The sequence below is a fragment of the Protomyctophum parallelum genome (genome assembly GCF_964188405.1).
Source record: "Protomyctophum parallelum genome assembly, chromosome: 6".
Lineage (NCBI taxonomy): Eukaryota > Metazoa > Chordata > Actinopteri > Myctophiformes > Myctophidae > Protomyctophum > Protomyctophum parallelum.
In genome coordinates, this window is record NC_139701.1 from 18,952,013 (window position 1) to 18,967,525 (window position 15,513).

The following is a 15,513-nucleotide window of genomic DNA, read 5'->3' on the forward strand; positions in this document are numbered from 1 at the left end:
ATTTGGATCTGCAGGAGGAGACAGGGGCACGTTGCTGTAAGCAGCAAGACATACTGTAAGGAACGTAAAAGATCAACAGAACAGAGAGTGTCGACGTGAGCAATGGTTAACTTGGACTTCACCCTTGAGGTTTTTCAGACGGGAATGATGCTAGTCCAATCAGACATTTATATTAGGGCCGGGACTAATTGCGATTAATTTAGATTAATTAACTACAGAAAAATTTATCGCGATTAACTACAGATAAATTAATCGCACCTTTTTTTTCACCGCGGAACGTTTCTCACTGGGCGCTTTTCTATAGTACTGAAAACTGGAAATAATAAAAAGTCACCCCATTTTGTGTTGCCTAGAACTGGAGGTCTGACAAAAAACAGTAACAATATGAAGTAAGTACAGCTTTGTGATGTCACTGAGATGTACTTGTTACTGTTACTAATTTTCTTTGATGTGATTATTATTTCCACAACAGGTATATTAATGACAGTAAAATGTTGAAAATGAGTGGTATCGTGTAGTCACTATTCGTTGATTCACTGGGATACCAAAAAACATTTAAAAAAAAAGGTTTCTCGCTGTTCTCGGGTTGAATATTGATATGCGATTAATCTAGATTAATTAATCGCAAAGCCTCTGATTAATTAGATAACATTTTTTAATCGAGTCCCAGCTCTAATTTATATACTACTAGTCATTACCCGTTCTGAATATATGAACAGCAAATGATGTTCAGTGTGGTGTCGAAACAGCGCGTGTGTTACTGTTCACGTTAACATGCCCCGTCCAACTGTCAGAGCTGGCTATCAGGTGCCTGTGCCACGCAAGCGTTGGCCGCGATGCTTCCCCAAAGAAGAAGTTATGTCGACTGACGCAAGAGTAGCTAGTAGTATCAGGGTCTGAGTCGTTTACCCCGTGAGGGTCTGTTACGCAGAAAAGTGTGTCCCAGTATTAATCTGTGTCCACTGTCCGTCCCAACATGCATTTCACTGGTGACCCGGAAGCCGTCCCAACATGCATTTCACTGGTGACCCGGAATAGAACAGACACACAGCGATCGGTGAATTTAGTAATGATGATGTAGAGGCCCATATCTTTTTGTGCATCTTCTTCCTCATTTCCATCTTGAATGTATAATGCAACACAGCTGCATGCGAGAAGCCAGTCAGCATGAATTGAACTGTACCTTAGAGGCTCAGAGCACTGGTTCTCAACATGGACCGGGCAGTGGTCACCCCCAGGAGGTTCCAGGGGGTCCCTCCAGTGATAGTTAGTACCGTTGTACAGAGTCAGACAAATGGGTCACACACAAGGAAGCCTAACTTTCAAAAACAATAATATATGGGCTGGACTTATTGTTATTTGTAACAGCCTGTGTGATCCTTTAGTCAGCAACCAGGGCGCTGCGCTGCTGTATCACAAACGGCTAACTAAATAGCCTACATCTGGCTCACTCCAATGCTAAATGACAGGCCAGGGCCCCTACTGTAATCACTACCTTTGTAAAGAGCGGAAATATCACTGGCTTCATTTGACAGAGGACTTTCATGCTGCCGCCCAGAGACAACCACCTATTTGCATGTCTCAACTCTCAACAGATTTCCCTTTGCACCTGACCTGACCGGCTCACATCTAATGGCCCAATATATTGGACTTCCACTTGCTCTGCTTGAGACTTACTGAGGAGTGAGGAGTCAGGACCCAGTGAGGAGTCAGGACCCAGTGAGGAGTCAGGACCCAGTGAGGAGTCAGGACCCAGGCCAGGCTTGGAGCGAGCGTCTCCCGTCAGGGCTTGATAATACTTTGTTGCGAGCAGCGTTTGCGCACAGTAAATACTAATAGCTAATCTACAAGCTCACAACTGTGACACATTGAGAGCTTGCAGATCAACAATATATCATGCACGACACCGGCAACTGAGAATAAATCTGGCCTTAGGGCAAAAGCGGGGTGGTTTCTTTGGTAAAGTCGGACCCAAACATCAATTATGTTCCAACTTCCAAACCCTTTCTCCCAAAGCCAAGAATAATCTGCCTCGGCAGGGCTCAATTATAGGCTATTTCTAGCTCAACTCATTCCACGCTGAGCGTTACAGTACACGGAGCCTTTCAATTCTGGGATCAATGACCCACATCTAGTATCAAGCAATTTGTCTTAAACTGTGGGTAAAATGAATGTGCACCAATTCCCACATGACCATAGGAAGGCAACATGAGAAGCTTAGTTTTAAGCCTAATTTATATACAATTGCATGACGTTGTGGCTCACTCAAAGGAACTCATTTGCTAGCTAACAACGTGTCACAATGCAGCACTTGTCAACAAGCCACACCGGCGTGCAATGGGGCATACTATCCATACATTTAAATTGAGCTTTAAAAAGGTGGGTGTTCTGGTTTCAGACTCTTGACAATGTGTCCTCCAAATTGGATTGTATTCTTATCAGTGGTCGCCAGGAAAATGATGGCATCATACATTTCACCATGAACTAAGGTGCTGGTCTAAAGAAAACAGACAGGCAATGAAGCCCCAATCATTCAGATTCACTTGCAGTCTGTGGCTTCTTAACATACTCAGGTTAATCATTTATCCAAACTGCAAATACACACAAACAGACAACACCTCGACACAACCTCCTCAATCTAAGTGGAGATAAGGGCTCATCTGTGGCACTGGCACACAGGCCAAACAAATGAAAGCCGTCATCTATTCTAGGCCACTGGTTCTCAACGCTGGGTCGAGGGACTCCCGAGGGAGAGATGGCTGGAGGAGGTCCCGTCAGCTACAACATGATTTATAATTAGGCAGGAACCAAATGTACCCTTACAGTTACAGGTCTGTATAAATGTGTTCACTGTTCATGTGTACACTCTCAGAGTCAAATTAACGCTGATGGTTTTACAGTATAGCTTGGGGTCCCAGATTTTTTTTTAAAGGGCCTAATGCATATAAAACGTTTGAGAATCACTGATCTTGGCTGTAAAACAACAACATCATCATTCACTTTCAGTATCTTGGACAGCTGCGAGGCACAGTGTTAATTTAACTCTGCACACCAGTGTCTCTGAGAAGGGTGCCGGTGGGCTGTCAAGTGCTCAGAGAACCAGCTCTTACAGAGTTAACCATCTGAGATATTATCTATGCTGCAGTGAACTCATGTGTTTAATCATAAGAGGCATATATACTGTAGCTCAGAAAGGTCCACTAGGGCTGGATTAATATTTATATCACAGTATCACAGCACCGATGGCAACTGTATATGACTATCATTTCATTTCCTTAAAATGTCTATATACCGGTAAATGCTTCTGAAGGGTACAGGGGTAAAGTACCTGCCCACCCTGCCCAACACCATAGACTTTCAGGGGAGGGAGATCTTTTCCGCTTTGGACAGCTAAATTAATCAAATGAAATGCTTCTGAAAGGGTAAAGCACTAGTATTGCAACTGCATAGCAGCTACTATATAATACACTTAAAAGTAATACTAGGACATATTAAAAAAAAAACATGTCCTATATAAATTGTGCAAAACTGCTATAATAAAGAAACATACAAAACCTTTTCTCTGAAATGTACTGCATGATAATGATGAAATGCAATAAAATCAAGCTACTGGCTTCAGGTATAGCAGAATAAAAAAGAAAGAAAGAAGCTTTACCAGTCAAAATGTAAGACAAATGCATAGTTTCTACATCGATTTAACCATCCACCCCTAGTCCGGAGTGTAGACAAACAACAAATATGGATACAAATAGTTTCTGAAATTCTGATCTTGTTAAACACAGACCAAATGATTAGGTATTCCAATCAGGAGTGTAAGCTGAACGCCAGACAGAGGTCCAGACAAGAAAATGACATGCCGTATACTACAACAGCTCAATAGGCCAACATTCTGCAGTGCTGATAGGTGAGACAGACAAGCATTGCGCCAGGAGGAAAAAGCTTCATCACCTGACTGACCAGAGTGGTGTAGAACGGATCTATTGAGTCATATCCAGGGGAAGTAAAAGTGACTTTTGGAAAAAACCAAAAGTATTACGTGATAAAAACAAAAAGGACAACTAAGAGGGGCAAAAAGATGATACTTGTGCCCATTTCCCATTAGTTGTTGTGCATTACATAACATTATCGTGACCAGCAGTGAAATGCTGAGTTAACAGGTAATCCTAGCAGGGGAACAGCTTAGTGAGGGGCCAGGGAGGGGGAGGGGGTTGCTTTTCTTTTTACCAAGCCAGCTATTCTATCACCATACTCATCAATGATACCAGATTAAACAAAAAACAATCCCTTGAATTATGCCCCAGACCATCGCAAATAGATGCGTTTCCTGTAATATAGAGGGATTCCCAGCAGTTTGCGATGCCGAGCGTGTGTGTATGCGCATCAACACAACAGCCTTCACATCTGCATTCCCATTAGGGTCTTATATCCCAGCAGGATAGAGGGGAGGGAGATAGTCGGTTCTACTGACCTGTGGTTGCTAACGACTGGCCACGGCAGGCACTAAAGTCGACTCAACTCCATGGCAAACCCAGAAGTAGACATTAAGGGAAATTTGCCACTGGTCCTCTGGGCCAGTGACTTCTCAAGATCACCATTGTAGCTACTGGCCCAGGCACATAATTTTTTTATCAACAAATAACAGTCAAGAATTTACCCTCATAATGATGGGGCCGCCGCACACAGAACGCTATGTTGTAATTAACCCGACAATTTCACAAAATCCTTACAAAACACTAGTACCACAGGAAACTAATGTGAATTTAGGGTTAGGGCCTTTTTTTTTATTGCATTAATTTTACTGGCCCAAGTGAGCAAGTGGAAGGTGTGTTCTAGTGGCATGGACTCATGGAGGGTAGAAATAGTACTTCCGGGCCAGCGGGCCATTTATAATGTCTATCTGATGACAGGGGTTCCCCAAGGTTCTGTACTAGTCTGCTAGCATTTCCCTCTACACCAAAAATAGATGATCAACAAACTCACAATGCTTCGCCTATTTTAGGTGAATGTTCACCACCCGAATAGGGAGTGGTTAACTAACCACTAACTAAGTGCTTGGAGCAAAAGAGCTAATGTCAACTGAAATTAAACAAAGTGGTTGCATCATAGTCCACTGACAGGAGAATCATAATTGCATTTCTCTGCAGAACTACTGAGAAATAAGTATTCACGCAACTATACAAGAGGACCCACACAGCCAAGAGCATGACCAACTCCTATGTGGGCTCCTATGAGTGAAACTGACTTCACCCCATCAATGTGTATTGTGCCAATGTGCCTACGTCTGAATTAGTTTGGCCATCTCCACCTCCAGCCTCGCAACAAACTGACCAGATTCCTCTCTTTCTCTGTCTCGCTCTCTGTCTGTGTTCCAGTCTCGCAGCTCAGCTCTTGCACAGCACAAGAACAAATCCTCCATTGTGTGTCTGTCATGCACTCTCTAGAGTCTAGATAGAGAAAATGAAGTTCTCTGAAGCATGCGAGATGCAACGCTGACAATTCTCCCAGTGTCATGCAGGAGGTGCGACAAGCAAGAGAGATGTCATGCTGTATGCGTGTTTTTGTTTACTTGTCAAAAACACAGCACAGGGACAGCTTGCCTTCTAGGCTGAGTGACCATATAGCAACAAAACTATATTGCAATCTTCATAGAGACAAAGACTAACACTTAGCAGATCCCATGGCAGATTTCTCTTTCATTTCCCCAGGAAAGACATTAAAAATAAATCACTGCAACACACCTTAAATAGATTGTGACTTAGTAGTGTATGGTTATTTCAGTTAGCAGAGGAGGCGTTGTTGATTATTTGATATTTGCACCTTGAATTTAGACTTCAGTGGCGACAAAAGGCTACGTACCTACACATTAACGGTTATTTTATCGTAACTGAGTGTGCAAATTGAACAAATTCCATTCGTAAACTCATAATTAAATAACCAAAACAAAAAAGCAATGGTTGCAACAGTATGTACCACAAACAAAACACTGCAAAACATGAGTTAGCTAACATCAGCTAGCTTTTATCTAGCTTGACATCGGGAGTAGAGTATGTGTTCTGTACAAGTTGCACTAAAAGCTTACTAGCAGTAAATAAAACAATGTATTTTATCCAACCAGCTGGTTGACAACTCCACGTCAATGTTTAATAACAATAATAAAGACGAATGAAGGCCTTTCAATTTCTCAAACACAGCCAAACTTAAGCAGTCACAGAAAAAGTGAGGAGTGGAGGAGCTGACACTGCTGCCTGCCCCTGCTTGAAGCTAAAGCTAATGCTAAATCTGAGTGCAAAACTCCCATCTGTCTGTACCATAGAATAGCATCATGCTAGGCTACGTTTAGCCTGTTTTTGCTAACGCAGTTTTACACCTCAACATCACATAAAATTGGTGTCTGTTCACCTCGATACTTTATCTAATGTTACTCACAGCTTCCGTGTCCTGTTTTTTTACTTTAGCTAGACGTAGCTCTGTGACTCGCAGTCATTTTGACCAACAAGGCAAGGTTCCTCCTCCATGAAGGGACTGAAGCTCTGAGCTTTCTTTTTTTCCTCTAACTAGGTTTTGTGGTAGAAGAGCGCCACTGTCAACACGACACGCTGGTCCCACCTCCGGAGTGGTACACACACAACTGTGACCTAGTAAGTATGTGACCGCCCGTTCAATCATTTCTGCAGGGCAAAATGTTTTATATTGAAATATGAATCATATTTTATATTATTACAATATTTTCATTTAATATTGGCAAATATTAAATAATTTGTGCAGGCTAGATATTTGATGAAAACATTTTAAATTAAAGTAGGCCTAAATATTTTAATATGTCATTTCATTCAATAGGATATTAAGATAATAATATACTAAAATATGTATTTGTTTCTGGGTTTTGTTGTTTTAATGTCTATATAATAATTGTCCGTCCACAGAATTCGATGAGAAATAAATGACCGAACAAACAAAATTCAATAGTGCGCCAGTTTCGGTGTGACGTCTTTCCTGACTGGCTGTGCTGGTAAGACGCCTACCACACTATGCAGCATATTGGATGAAACGCCTGTCAATCATAAACTGTAACATTTTGGGGATGAAATCGGGGTAGGCTATAATATTATTTGTTTATATGTTTTAATAAATAAAATAAAATAATAACTGCATCAAAATGTCATATTGTTCTGAAAACTATTATTATATAGGCCTACTCTAAAGGTACCTACAGTTTAGAAGGCTTCAAACCTCAGACATTTTTTACCTAAAACTTCTAAATAAATGGAATGGGTGTCCAAATAAGTTGGTTTATGTAATAAAGGGGAAAAGTGCAATATTATTGTAAAGGATTGTAAAAATGAAATCCAGACTTAATTTTAAATATGAAATGTGTGGTCTCATGTAGGCTATTAGGCTAGTAGATTGTTGTTGTTTTTTTGCATCTGTGCTCCTACTATCTTGAATGCATGAAAAAACATATATATATATATATACATATACATATACATATACATATACATATACATATACATATACATATACATATACATATACATATACATATACATATACATATATACATACATATACAGTGAGGGGGAAAAGGGGTGGGTGGGGGATTCAGATTAATCCCCACATATAATCCCACATACTTGTATTAGAATTGCATAGGTGACCTCAAAGGCCTTAGCACAGATAGATAAAGTACACATATAGTATACAAGTAAGCCAGAACGATTAATGTGAACATGTCACTACTAGCAACGTGTTTCACACTATCATATAATATCGGTAGATAACAAGATTTAATTAAAAGGTTTTCCTTTCTTACTCTCCGCAGCCCACAAATGGGTCCTGACCCAGTGTTTGGTAAACAGTGGGCTAAAGCAGGGGTCTGCAACATTACGTGCCATGTTTTCATTTTCGTGAAAGTCAGTGTGCCATATATAATTATGACACCACATCAAAATGTAATATTCCCAACTGATTTTGATTGTCCATAGGATACACATAACCAGCTTAGAAATATTTTCTTTCACATCAGGATGTAATGATTATTAAACTCAGACCATGTAGACCACCTATGTCCCAGAATCCCTCCCCGGTCATGAGTTAGCTCAGTTTGAATGAATGTACAAAATTATGGCAGGATGTAATTTGTAGATGTGAGTGGACTTAATTGAACTGACTTTTTGGAATATTTAATTTTTAAAGACAAAACTTCTCTGTCTCACACTTAGGCCAGTGTGCCAGTGACCACCCTCCCCTGTGCCGATGTTGGCACCCGGGCCTAAGGTTGTCTACCCCTGGGCTAAAGGACAGTAGAGGGGAGGTTGTGAGGGGTTAACAGCCACAGTACAGGGAGGAGGAGTTTCTCGTAAATCTGAAGTGAAAGTGTATACAGTAGCAGAGACAGTAGTTTGGTTGCAGCGCACCCACATTCAACATGACGTTTACAGAAATACTGAGAACTTAAAGACAGGTGAGTAGAATGACTTATTATGCATTAACATGCATATATCCAGACATGATAGCCTATGCAGCAGTTATTTTCATATGCTTTGACATTTTTATAAAGATGACGTGATGAAGTGCCGTACATCTGTCAACATGACTGTGCTCTATTCCAATACAATCCAGCAACCCTATAACAATTAAGCTGTGAGAAGTAGCCTATCATTCAAGAACTACATCTGACACTTCATCTTTTATTGTGTAGAATGGCATCTGCAAGCAGTCTCCTGTCTGAAGAGCAGTTCCTGTGTTCTATCTGTCTGGATGTTTTCACTGATCCAATCGCCACTCCGTGTGGGCACAACTACTGCAAAACCTGTATCACACATTACTGGGACACTAATGATGTGTGTCTGTGTCCACTATGTAAAAAGGTATTCTATAAGAGACCAGAAGTCTTTGTCAATATTTTCATTTCTGAGATGGCTGATCAGTTTAGGAAGACACAGCAAGTGGGAAGAAATTCCAACATAAACCAAAAACCTGCTAAAACAGATGAAATCTCATGTGACTTCTGTACTGAGACAAAGCTCACAGCCCTGAAGTCCTGCCTGGTGTGTTTGGCCTCCTACTGTGAGACTCACTTGGAGCCTCATCAGAGAGTAACAGCGCTAAAACGACACAAACTAATTGACCCTGTAAAGAACCTGGAAGACATTATATGTAAGAAACATGACAGACCTCTGGAGCTGTTCTGTAAGACTGACCACAAGTGTGTTTGTCAGTTCTGCACTGAGTTAGACCACAAGTTCCATCAAATTGTACCTTTGAAAGAGGAATATGAAAGAAAGAAGGCTGAGCTGGGAAAGGCAGAGGCTGAAGTTCAGCAGATGATCCAGGAGAAACAACTTAAGATTCAGGAGGTCAAACATTCAGTAGAGCTCAGCAAGAAAGATGCAGACAGAGAGATAGAAGACAGTGTGCAGGTATTCACAGCTCTGATCAGCTGTATTGAGAGAAGCCAGGCTGAGCTGATTGATGTGATTGAAGAGAAGCAAAAATCAACAGAGAAACAGGCTGAAGGCTTCATCAAAGAGCTGGAAAAGGAAATCACTGAGTTAAAGAAGAAAAGCTCTGAGCTGAAGCAGCTCTCACACACTGAAGCCCATCTTCAACTCCTTGAGAAGTTCCCATTCCCTACCATTAACAACCCTCCACCCACCAAGGACTGGACACAGGCCAATGTCCATCAGTCTTCATATGTGGGGACTGCAAGGAAGGCTGTGGCTCAGCTGGAGAAGACACTCAGTAAAGAGATGAAGAAGCTGTGTGATGCTGAACTGAGGAGCATCCAGCAACATGCAGTGGGTGTAACTCTGGACCCTGATACAGCACACCGCAAACTCATCCTGTCCGAGAATGGAAAACAAGTGAATCATGCAGACATAAAGACGAATCTTCTAGACAACACAGAGAGATTCTCTAAAACTCTTGATGTCTTAGGAAAACAAAGCTTCTCCTCAGGAAGATTTTACTATGAGGTTGAGGTTAAAGGGAAGACTCATTGGAATTTAGGAGTGGCCAGAGGGTCCATCAACAGGAAAAGAGAAATTACACTGAACCCCAACAACGGTTACTGGTCTATACGGTTGAGGAATGGAAATGAGTACCATGCTCTTACGGGAGCTGATGTTGTCCTCCATGTAAGAGAGAAGCTCCAGAAAGTGGGAGTGTTTGTGGATTATGAGGGGGGTCTGGTCTCCTTTTATGATGTGGAGTCCAGAGTTCATATCTACTCTTTCACTGGCTTCAGATTCACTGAGAAACTCTATCCATTCTTCAGTCCTGGTTTTAATATTGGTGGTAAAAACTCTGCTCCTCTGATAATCTCTCCTGTCAGTCACAGAGATTAGACTAATCCTATTTGCTATTTGCTACAGCAAGACATGAAGACTCATGAACCATAAACATTCATATTTCTGCCAGCAAGTTGTAAATGCTTTAAATTGTTGAATGAATCAAATATGAAAATATCAATATCAATTCACAGTGGAACTATACTGCAACAACTATTGAAAATATATTGTAAATGTTATGAAGCCTTAACAACTTTAACATAAAATATGACAAAAGAGATTATTGTTGGTTAATTCATATAATATTATTTTACATTCTACATACACTTAGAACTGGTTTTAACATTGTGTCATTTTTTCATAATCCCTGTGACTGTCATATACACTGTACATGCTTGTTCCTTCACAGACTCCGTCTGGTAAGCATGCCTGCAGTAAATTGTTATATTAGACAAATGCTTAACGCTTTTTGTACGTTTGACATTGCTTTTTGTACGTACAGCACTTTGAATTGCCTTGATGTTGAAACTGTTATCACAATGAAATGGAAACATGCGAATGGAATCTGTGAACCAGAAAATGTGGTTCTAAGATCATTTAACTTTGCGACACATAATTGGTGTTGTCTGAGAAATCAGAGCCCAATGTAATCTTTCACACAATATTCCTAATGCTCCATAACATAAACCCCACCAGAACATCCCATGATCCAGTTTTGATCCAATGAGACAAATGCATTGCACATTACCACACTCCAAGGAAAGAGTGCCATCTTGCGAGTGACTGTGGTATTGCACACACATCAGCATTATTTCATAGCACTTGTCATTGTCCAACCTGCAAGACTTTAATGTTTTATATATAGGGTGACCAGATCCAAACTGTTCATTTGAGGGACAGAAGTATCGCTTGTGTGGGACACTTGTCCCACTTGTCCCACACAAGCGATACTGGAGTACCGGGTTAGCAACTTACTACTTGAGTTGCTGCCTTGATGTCATATTCGACCATAGGCCTATTGGCTATCATTTATAAACTCCTCTGGTGTCTCACGTTTTGTTTTAAAATCATGCTTTATTTTTATTTTCATGCTATTTAAACAGGCTTGAAAACACATCTTGCAGGAAGAGACAATGAGAGAGCTTTACAACAGAAGGCCAACTATTAGGGGACTAGTACTATTAGGGCATTTGAACACTAGATGCAATTGTCTGCCAGTCACAATGTGCGACAGGGTCTCAATTTGTGGGACGCCTGAAAAGTCTTGGAAATGAGGGACCGTCCCACGCAAAGAGGGACATCTGGTCACCAACAATGATGGGCTAACATGCATAATATTTGTGTGCTGATGTTGACAACGTCGCCTTACGGAGCTTGGCCTTCTGGTTCACAGTAGGCAGGTAGCAGTGTATACTTTTGCGGGGACAGAGACACAGAGACACACTGATACAGAAGCACTCAGACTCAGAGATCCGGAGATAGGCTACATAGAGATAGAGATTGAGACAGCTAGACAAACCCTGTTCTACACAGCCAGGCTCCTTCAGAGCAGAAGACCTATAGAAGACAGAATAAATAAAGACAATCAGTTAGTTTTAGTCCTTTTTGTGCAAATCCTCATTTTTATTTTAGTGGACTGTGTTGTTGTTTTTTTTTTAACTTTTTTTGTTTTTTTTTACCAATTTTAGTTTTAGTATAATAACCATGATTCACACAAGGAGAAAATACATTCAAACTAGACACATTTTACACATTTCTGTCAGAAAGAGTCAAATATTCAACAGAATATGAATATGTTGCACTGCAGCTGTCCTAAGGTTCTACTGCCCTCTGCTGGCTGGCTCCAAGAGAGAAGAGACCAAGAGGTCATGATGACAACGTGGAAACATTGACAAAACATTGACTAATGTCTGAACAGCTGCTTTGGAGCCACATCCTCAATATGGATACAATATCAGCTGGAGAGGGACTGAAAGGAGCAGCTTCCGCTTCTGCTATGTGTCATTTTAAAGACAAGTGAAACTGAAACCTCCTGTCAACATCCTGTAAGCTGCTTGTGCAATCAGCTGACTTAATTTAAAACAACAATCATAATACCAAATACAAAATGTGTCTTGAAGAGCATCTAAAGAAGAATAAAGAAATAAAATAAATAATCAAGAAATTTGAGAGGACCTGTGATGTCATGACATAGCCTACTTTATATTTGTGTTTTTTCTATTCACTTGGTCAGATCCACAGAATGAGAGGTCTGCTCTGCCGGAAATATTGCGAAAAAACTGCCATTTTTGTATACCCCACCATAAACAACCAATATAAGGCAAAATTGCATCATGTTTTAGCATGTGACATGTCAAACTAGGGGGTTTTCATGATTCTGAATCCATTCCAAGCATTAGTTTTGCACGAAAAATACTCAATGGCCTAAAAACGGCTAAAGCCGTCATCACAAATGTGATGAGGTCAGCCCATTTGGGACATTAAGGAAGTGGATATGGCCAAATTTATGTGAATATGCCTGGGGTGACCAACCACCAACCAACTAACTGACGGGAACTGCACGTTTTCATAGTGAATGGGACCTGCAGTCGCAACAATAGCCTACTAAACATTGTGATTTGAGTCACTATGTCCAACAGTAGAACACATGCCAGATCTGCTACCTCTTCCCAAAACACACATGCACGCATGTCTTGAGTGTACAGGGTTTGATGAGGTCAGACCAACATATGGAATGTCAGAACAGGTCAGCTCCATATATGGAGATCTAAGGGTGCAGCGTGGACATTAGGGACTTTAAGCAACGACGGTTTTCAGGACGCCATCGCCGTAGCTGTCAAAATCATTAAGCAAAATCCGTCGCCGATTGCGACATTGGTTCCCATGGTGATGGTCTATGGCATAGACAAAAAGTGTTCATGTTTGACACACGCTGCATAGACTCTATGCAGCGTGTGTCAAATATGAACACTTTTTAAAAAACACACCGTTGCTAACTTGCCGATATGGAGCACTGATCCATTTCCGGTTGCCGGAGCCGACAGCCGTAGCCGTCGTTGCTTAAAGTCCCTAATATCTTGAGTGTACAGGGTTTGATGAGGGCCCAGATAGGGCCGGGCCTTAATTTTCGGGCCTGTTGAGAACTCTAGTTTTCGTCGGCTGCCGGACGTGGCTGCACTAATAACTTTGGGGCAGGCCCGTCTAGAGTTTGAATGGACAGGTGGGCCTGTTGAGAACTCAGTTATTCACCGGTTGCTGGGCGTGGCTGCACTAACTTTGGGGCAGGCCCGTCTAGAGTTTGAAATTTGAATGGACAGGTATAAGTCAAAAGGGAGACATTGAAGGATGGATGGGGAAGGATCAACATATGGAATGTCAGAACCAGTTCGGATTTACTATGACATCAGTGTCTCCACATCTCCATCCATGATGATGTCACATGATGTCATGAGACCTGGGCACCATATATGGGGGCTTGCCTGGGGTGACCAACCAACCAACCAATACACTGACGGGAAATACACAATTCCAAAGTAAATGCGACCTGTCGTCGCAATAACATGTCTCGACCCGTGTCTGTTTGTCCAGCTCTGTCCTCCACAAAGACGAAAGCGCCTGTTTATGGCGCCTCCAGCAGTAATAGAGGTCCTGGTAGGATAGAAAACCAGCAGTAGAGGTCCTGATAGGATAGAAAACCAGAAAATAGCCAATCTACTGTACAAGCTCAAAGTGCATCTCATATGCGACGCGTTGTGTTGTGAGATAGTAGATCTATGTGTGTGTGTGTGTGTGTGACAGAGCATAATTTAGGCATTAGGCCACACTCACACAGGAAATAAATAGTTCATGCTTCAGTGCTGGTTGAATGAATTCCCCACTGTCACATTAGTGGATGTTTAGCCAATGTTTTACATTAACTGTGTTGGTCGACGCAAAAACATTAAAATATTCCGCATACACACAATATACCCAGTCCCATTCAGAACATGACGCTTCTGCTATCTGACCCCACTATTCCCAGAATAAAGTGCAAACGCCTTGGCTCCGGAGATCTTCTCGAGCCACTACCCGTTGCCCCTAGTGACCAAGGGGATAATGGCTGCAATTTTTGATGTTCCTTGTGACTACATCACTGCATGGATGGATGGACACTCTGTGGTGCTTTCGATTGGCTGCGTCTGTACTGAGAATACAGTGTGAGAGTGTAGACAGTCTTGGCACCATCAATTTATTATTACTCCTGCCTGCCAATAAAGACGTGAAGATGAGGACAGTCAATGTAAATGTTTACCTGAGTGCTGGACAGCAGGGAGGCCACCAGAGAATTCTGGAGATAACATACACGCACGCGCACGCACACGCACACAAAGTTAGCAAACAAATGAGAGTAGACATGTATGTGAGAGTGTAGTCATCTGTTCTGTTCATCTAGTTCAGACTAGCAGTCTGACTAGTAGTAGACTAGCCAGATAACAACCTCACCTCTGGGTCACACGCACGCACGCACAAAAAAAGAAAGAAAACAGATGGGAGTCCACAGCCAAATCCATATCTACTTTCTGGTCGTTTGAGAACCACTAAAACGTCTGTGGTCTCCAAGGCTATACAGAACCACTGACTTGTGACCGAAGGTCACAGTTAACTATGGAATTGAGCATTTCCCGTCAGTGTGTCGTGTCGTGCACCATCAGTGTGTCGGGCACCATATATTTTGCCCGGGTCTCATGACATCATGTCACGTGACATCATCAGGGATGGAGATGTGGAGACCCTGATGTCATAGTAAATGCGACCTGCTGTCGCAGTTAAGCCCATATATGGAGATCCCTGATGCCATCACAAATTGACCAGCAACTCTACATCTGACCTCAAACCTCAAACCCTTAGATCTCCATATATGGATATATTTCAGAACCTGTTCTTTTCTGACATTCCATAATGTATTGTTGATCCTTCCCCATCCATCCTTCGTCTTCGATGTCTCCCTTTTGATTTATACCTGTCCATTCAAATTTCAAACTCTATGGGCCTGCCTCAAAGTTATTAGTGCAGCTGACAAAAACTAGAGTTCTCAACAGGCCCACCTGTCCATTCAAACTCTAGACGGGCCTGCCCCAAAGTTATTCTCAACAGGCCCGACCTACCACAATTAGATCTCACTGTATGGAGCTGACCTGTTCTGACATTCCATATGTTGATCTGACCTTATCAAACCCTGTAC

The 15,513-nt window shown here is 41.7% G+C and overlaps 2 protein-coding genes across 2 annotated transcripts in view; one reads left to right on the top strand and one right to left on the bottom strand.

Annotated features, from left to right (window-relative positions):
• fryl (furry homolog, like) overlaps positions 1-6,547 on the bottom strand; it is a 113,304-nt gene extending 106,757 nt beyond the window's left edge. The window contains exon 1 of the mRNA XM_083766484.1: positions 6,427-6,547. The gene's annotated coding sequence lies outside the window, so the exon portion shown is untranslated. The remainder of the gene's footprint in view (positions 1-6,426) is intronic.
• Positions 6,548-8,377: 1,830 nt separating this feature from the next.
• On the top strand, positions 8,378-10,617 carry LOC310860432 (E3 ubiquitin-protein ligase TRIM39-like). Its single transcript, XM_083767326.1, has 2 exons — positions 8,378-8,464; positions 8,702-10,617. The coding sequence occupies exon 2, from the start codon at positions 8,703-8,705 to the stop codon at positions 10,347-10,349; it is 1,647 nt and encodes a 548-aa protein (XP_083623452.1). The 5' UTR covers positions 8,378-8,464; position 8,702; the 3' UTR covers positions 10,350-10,617.
• The last annotated feature ends 4,896 nt before the right edge of the window (positions 10,618-15,513 follow it).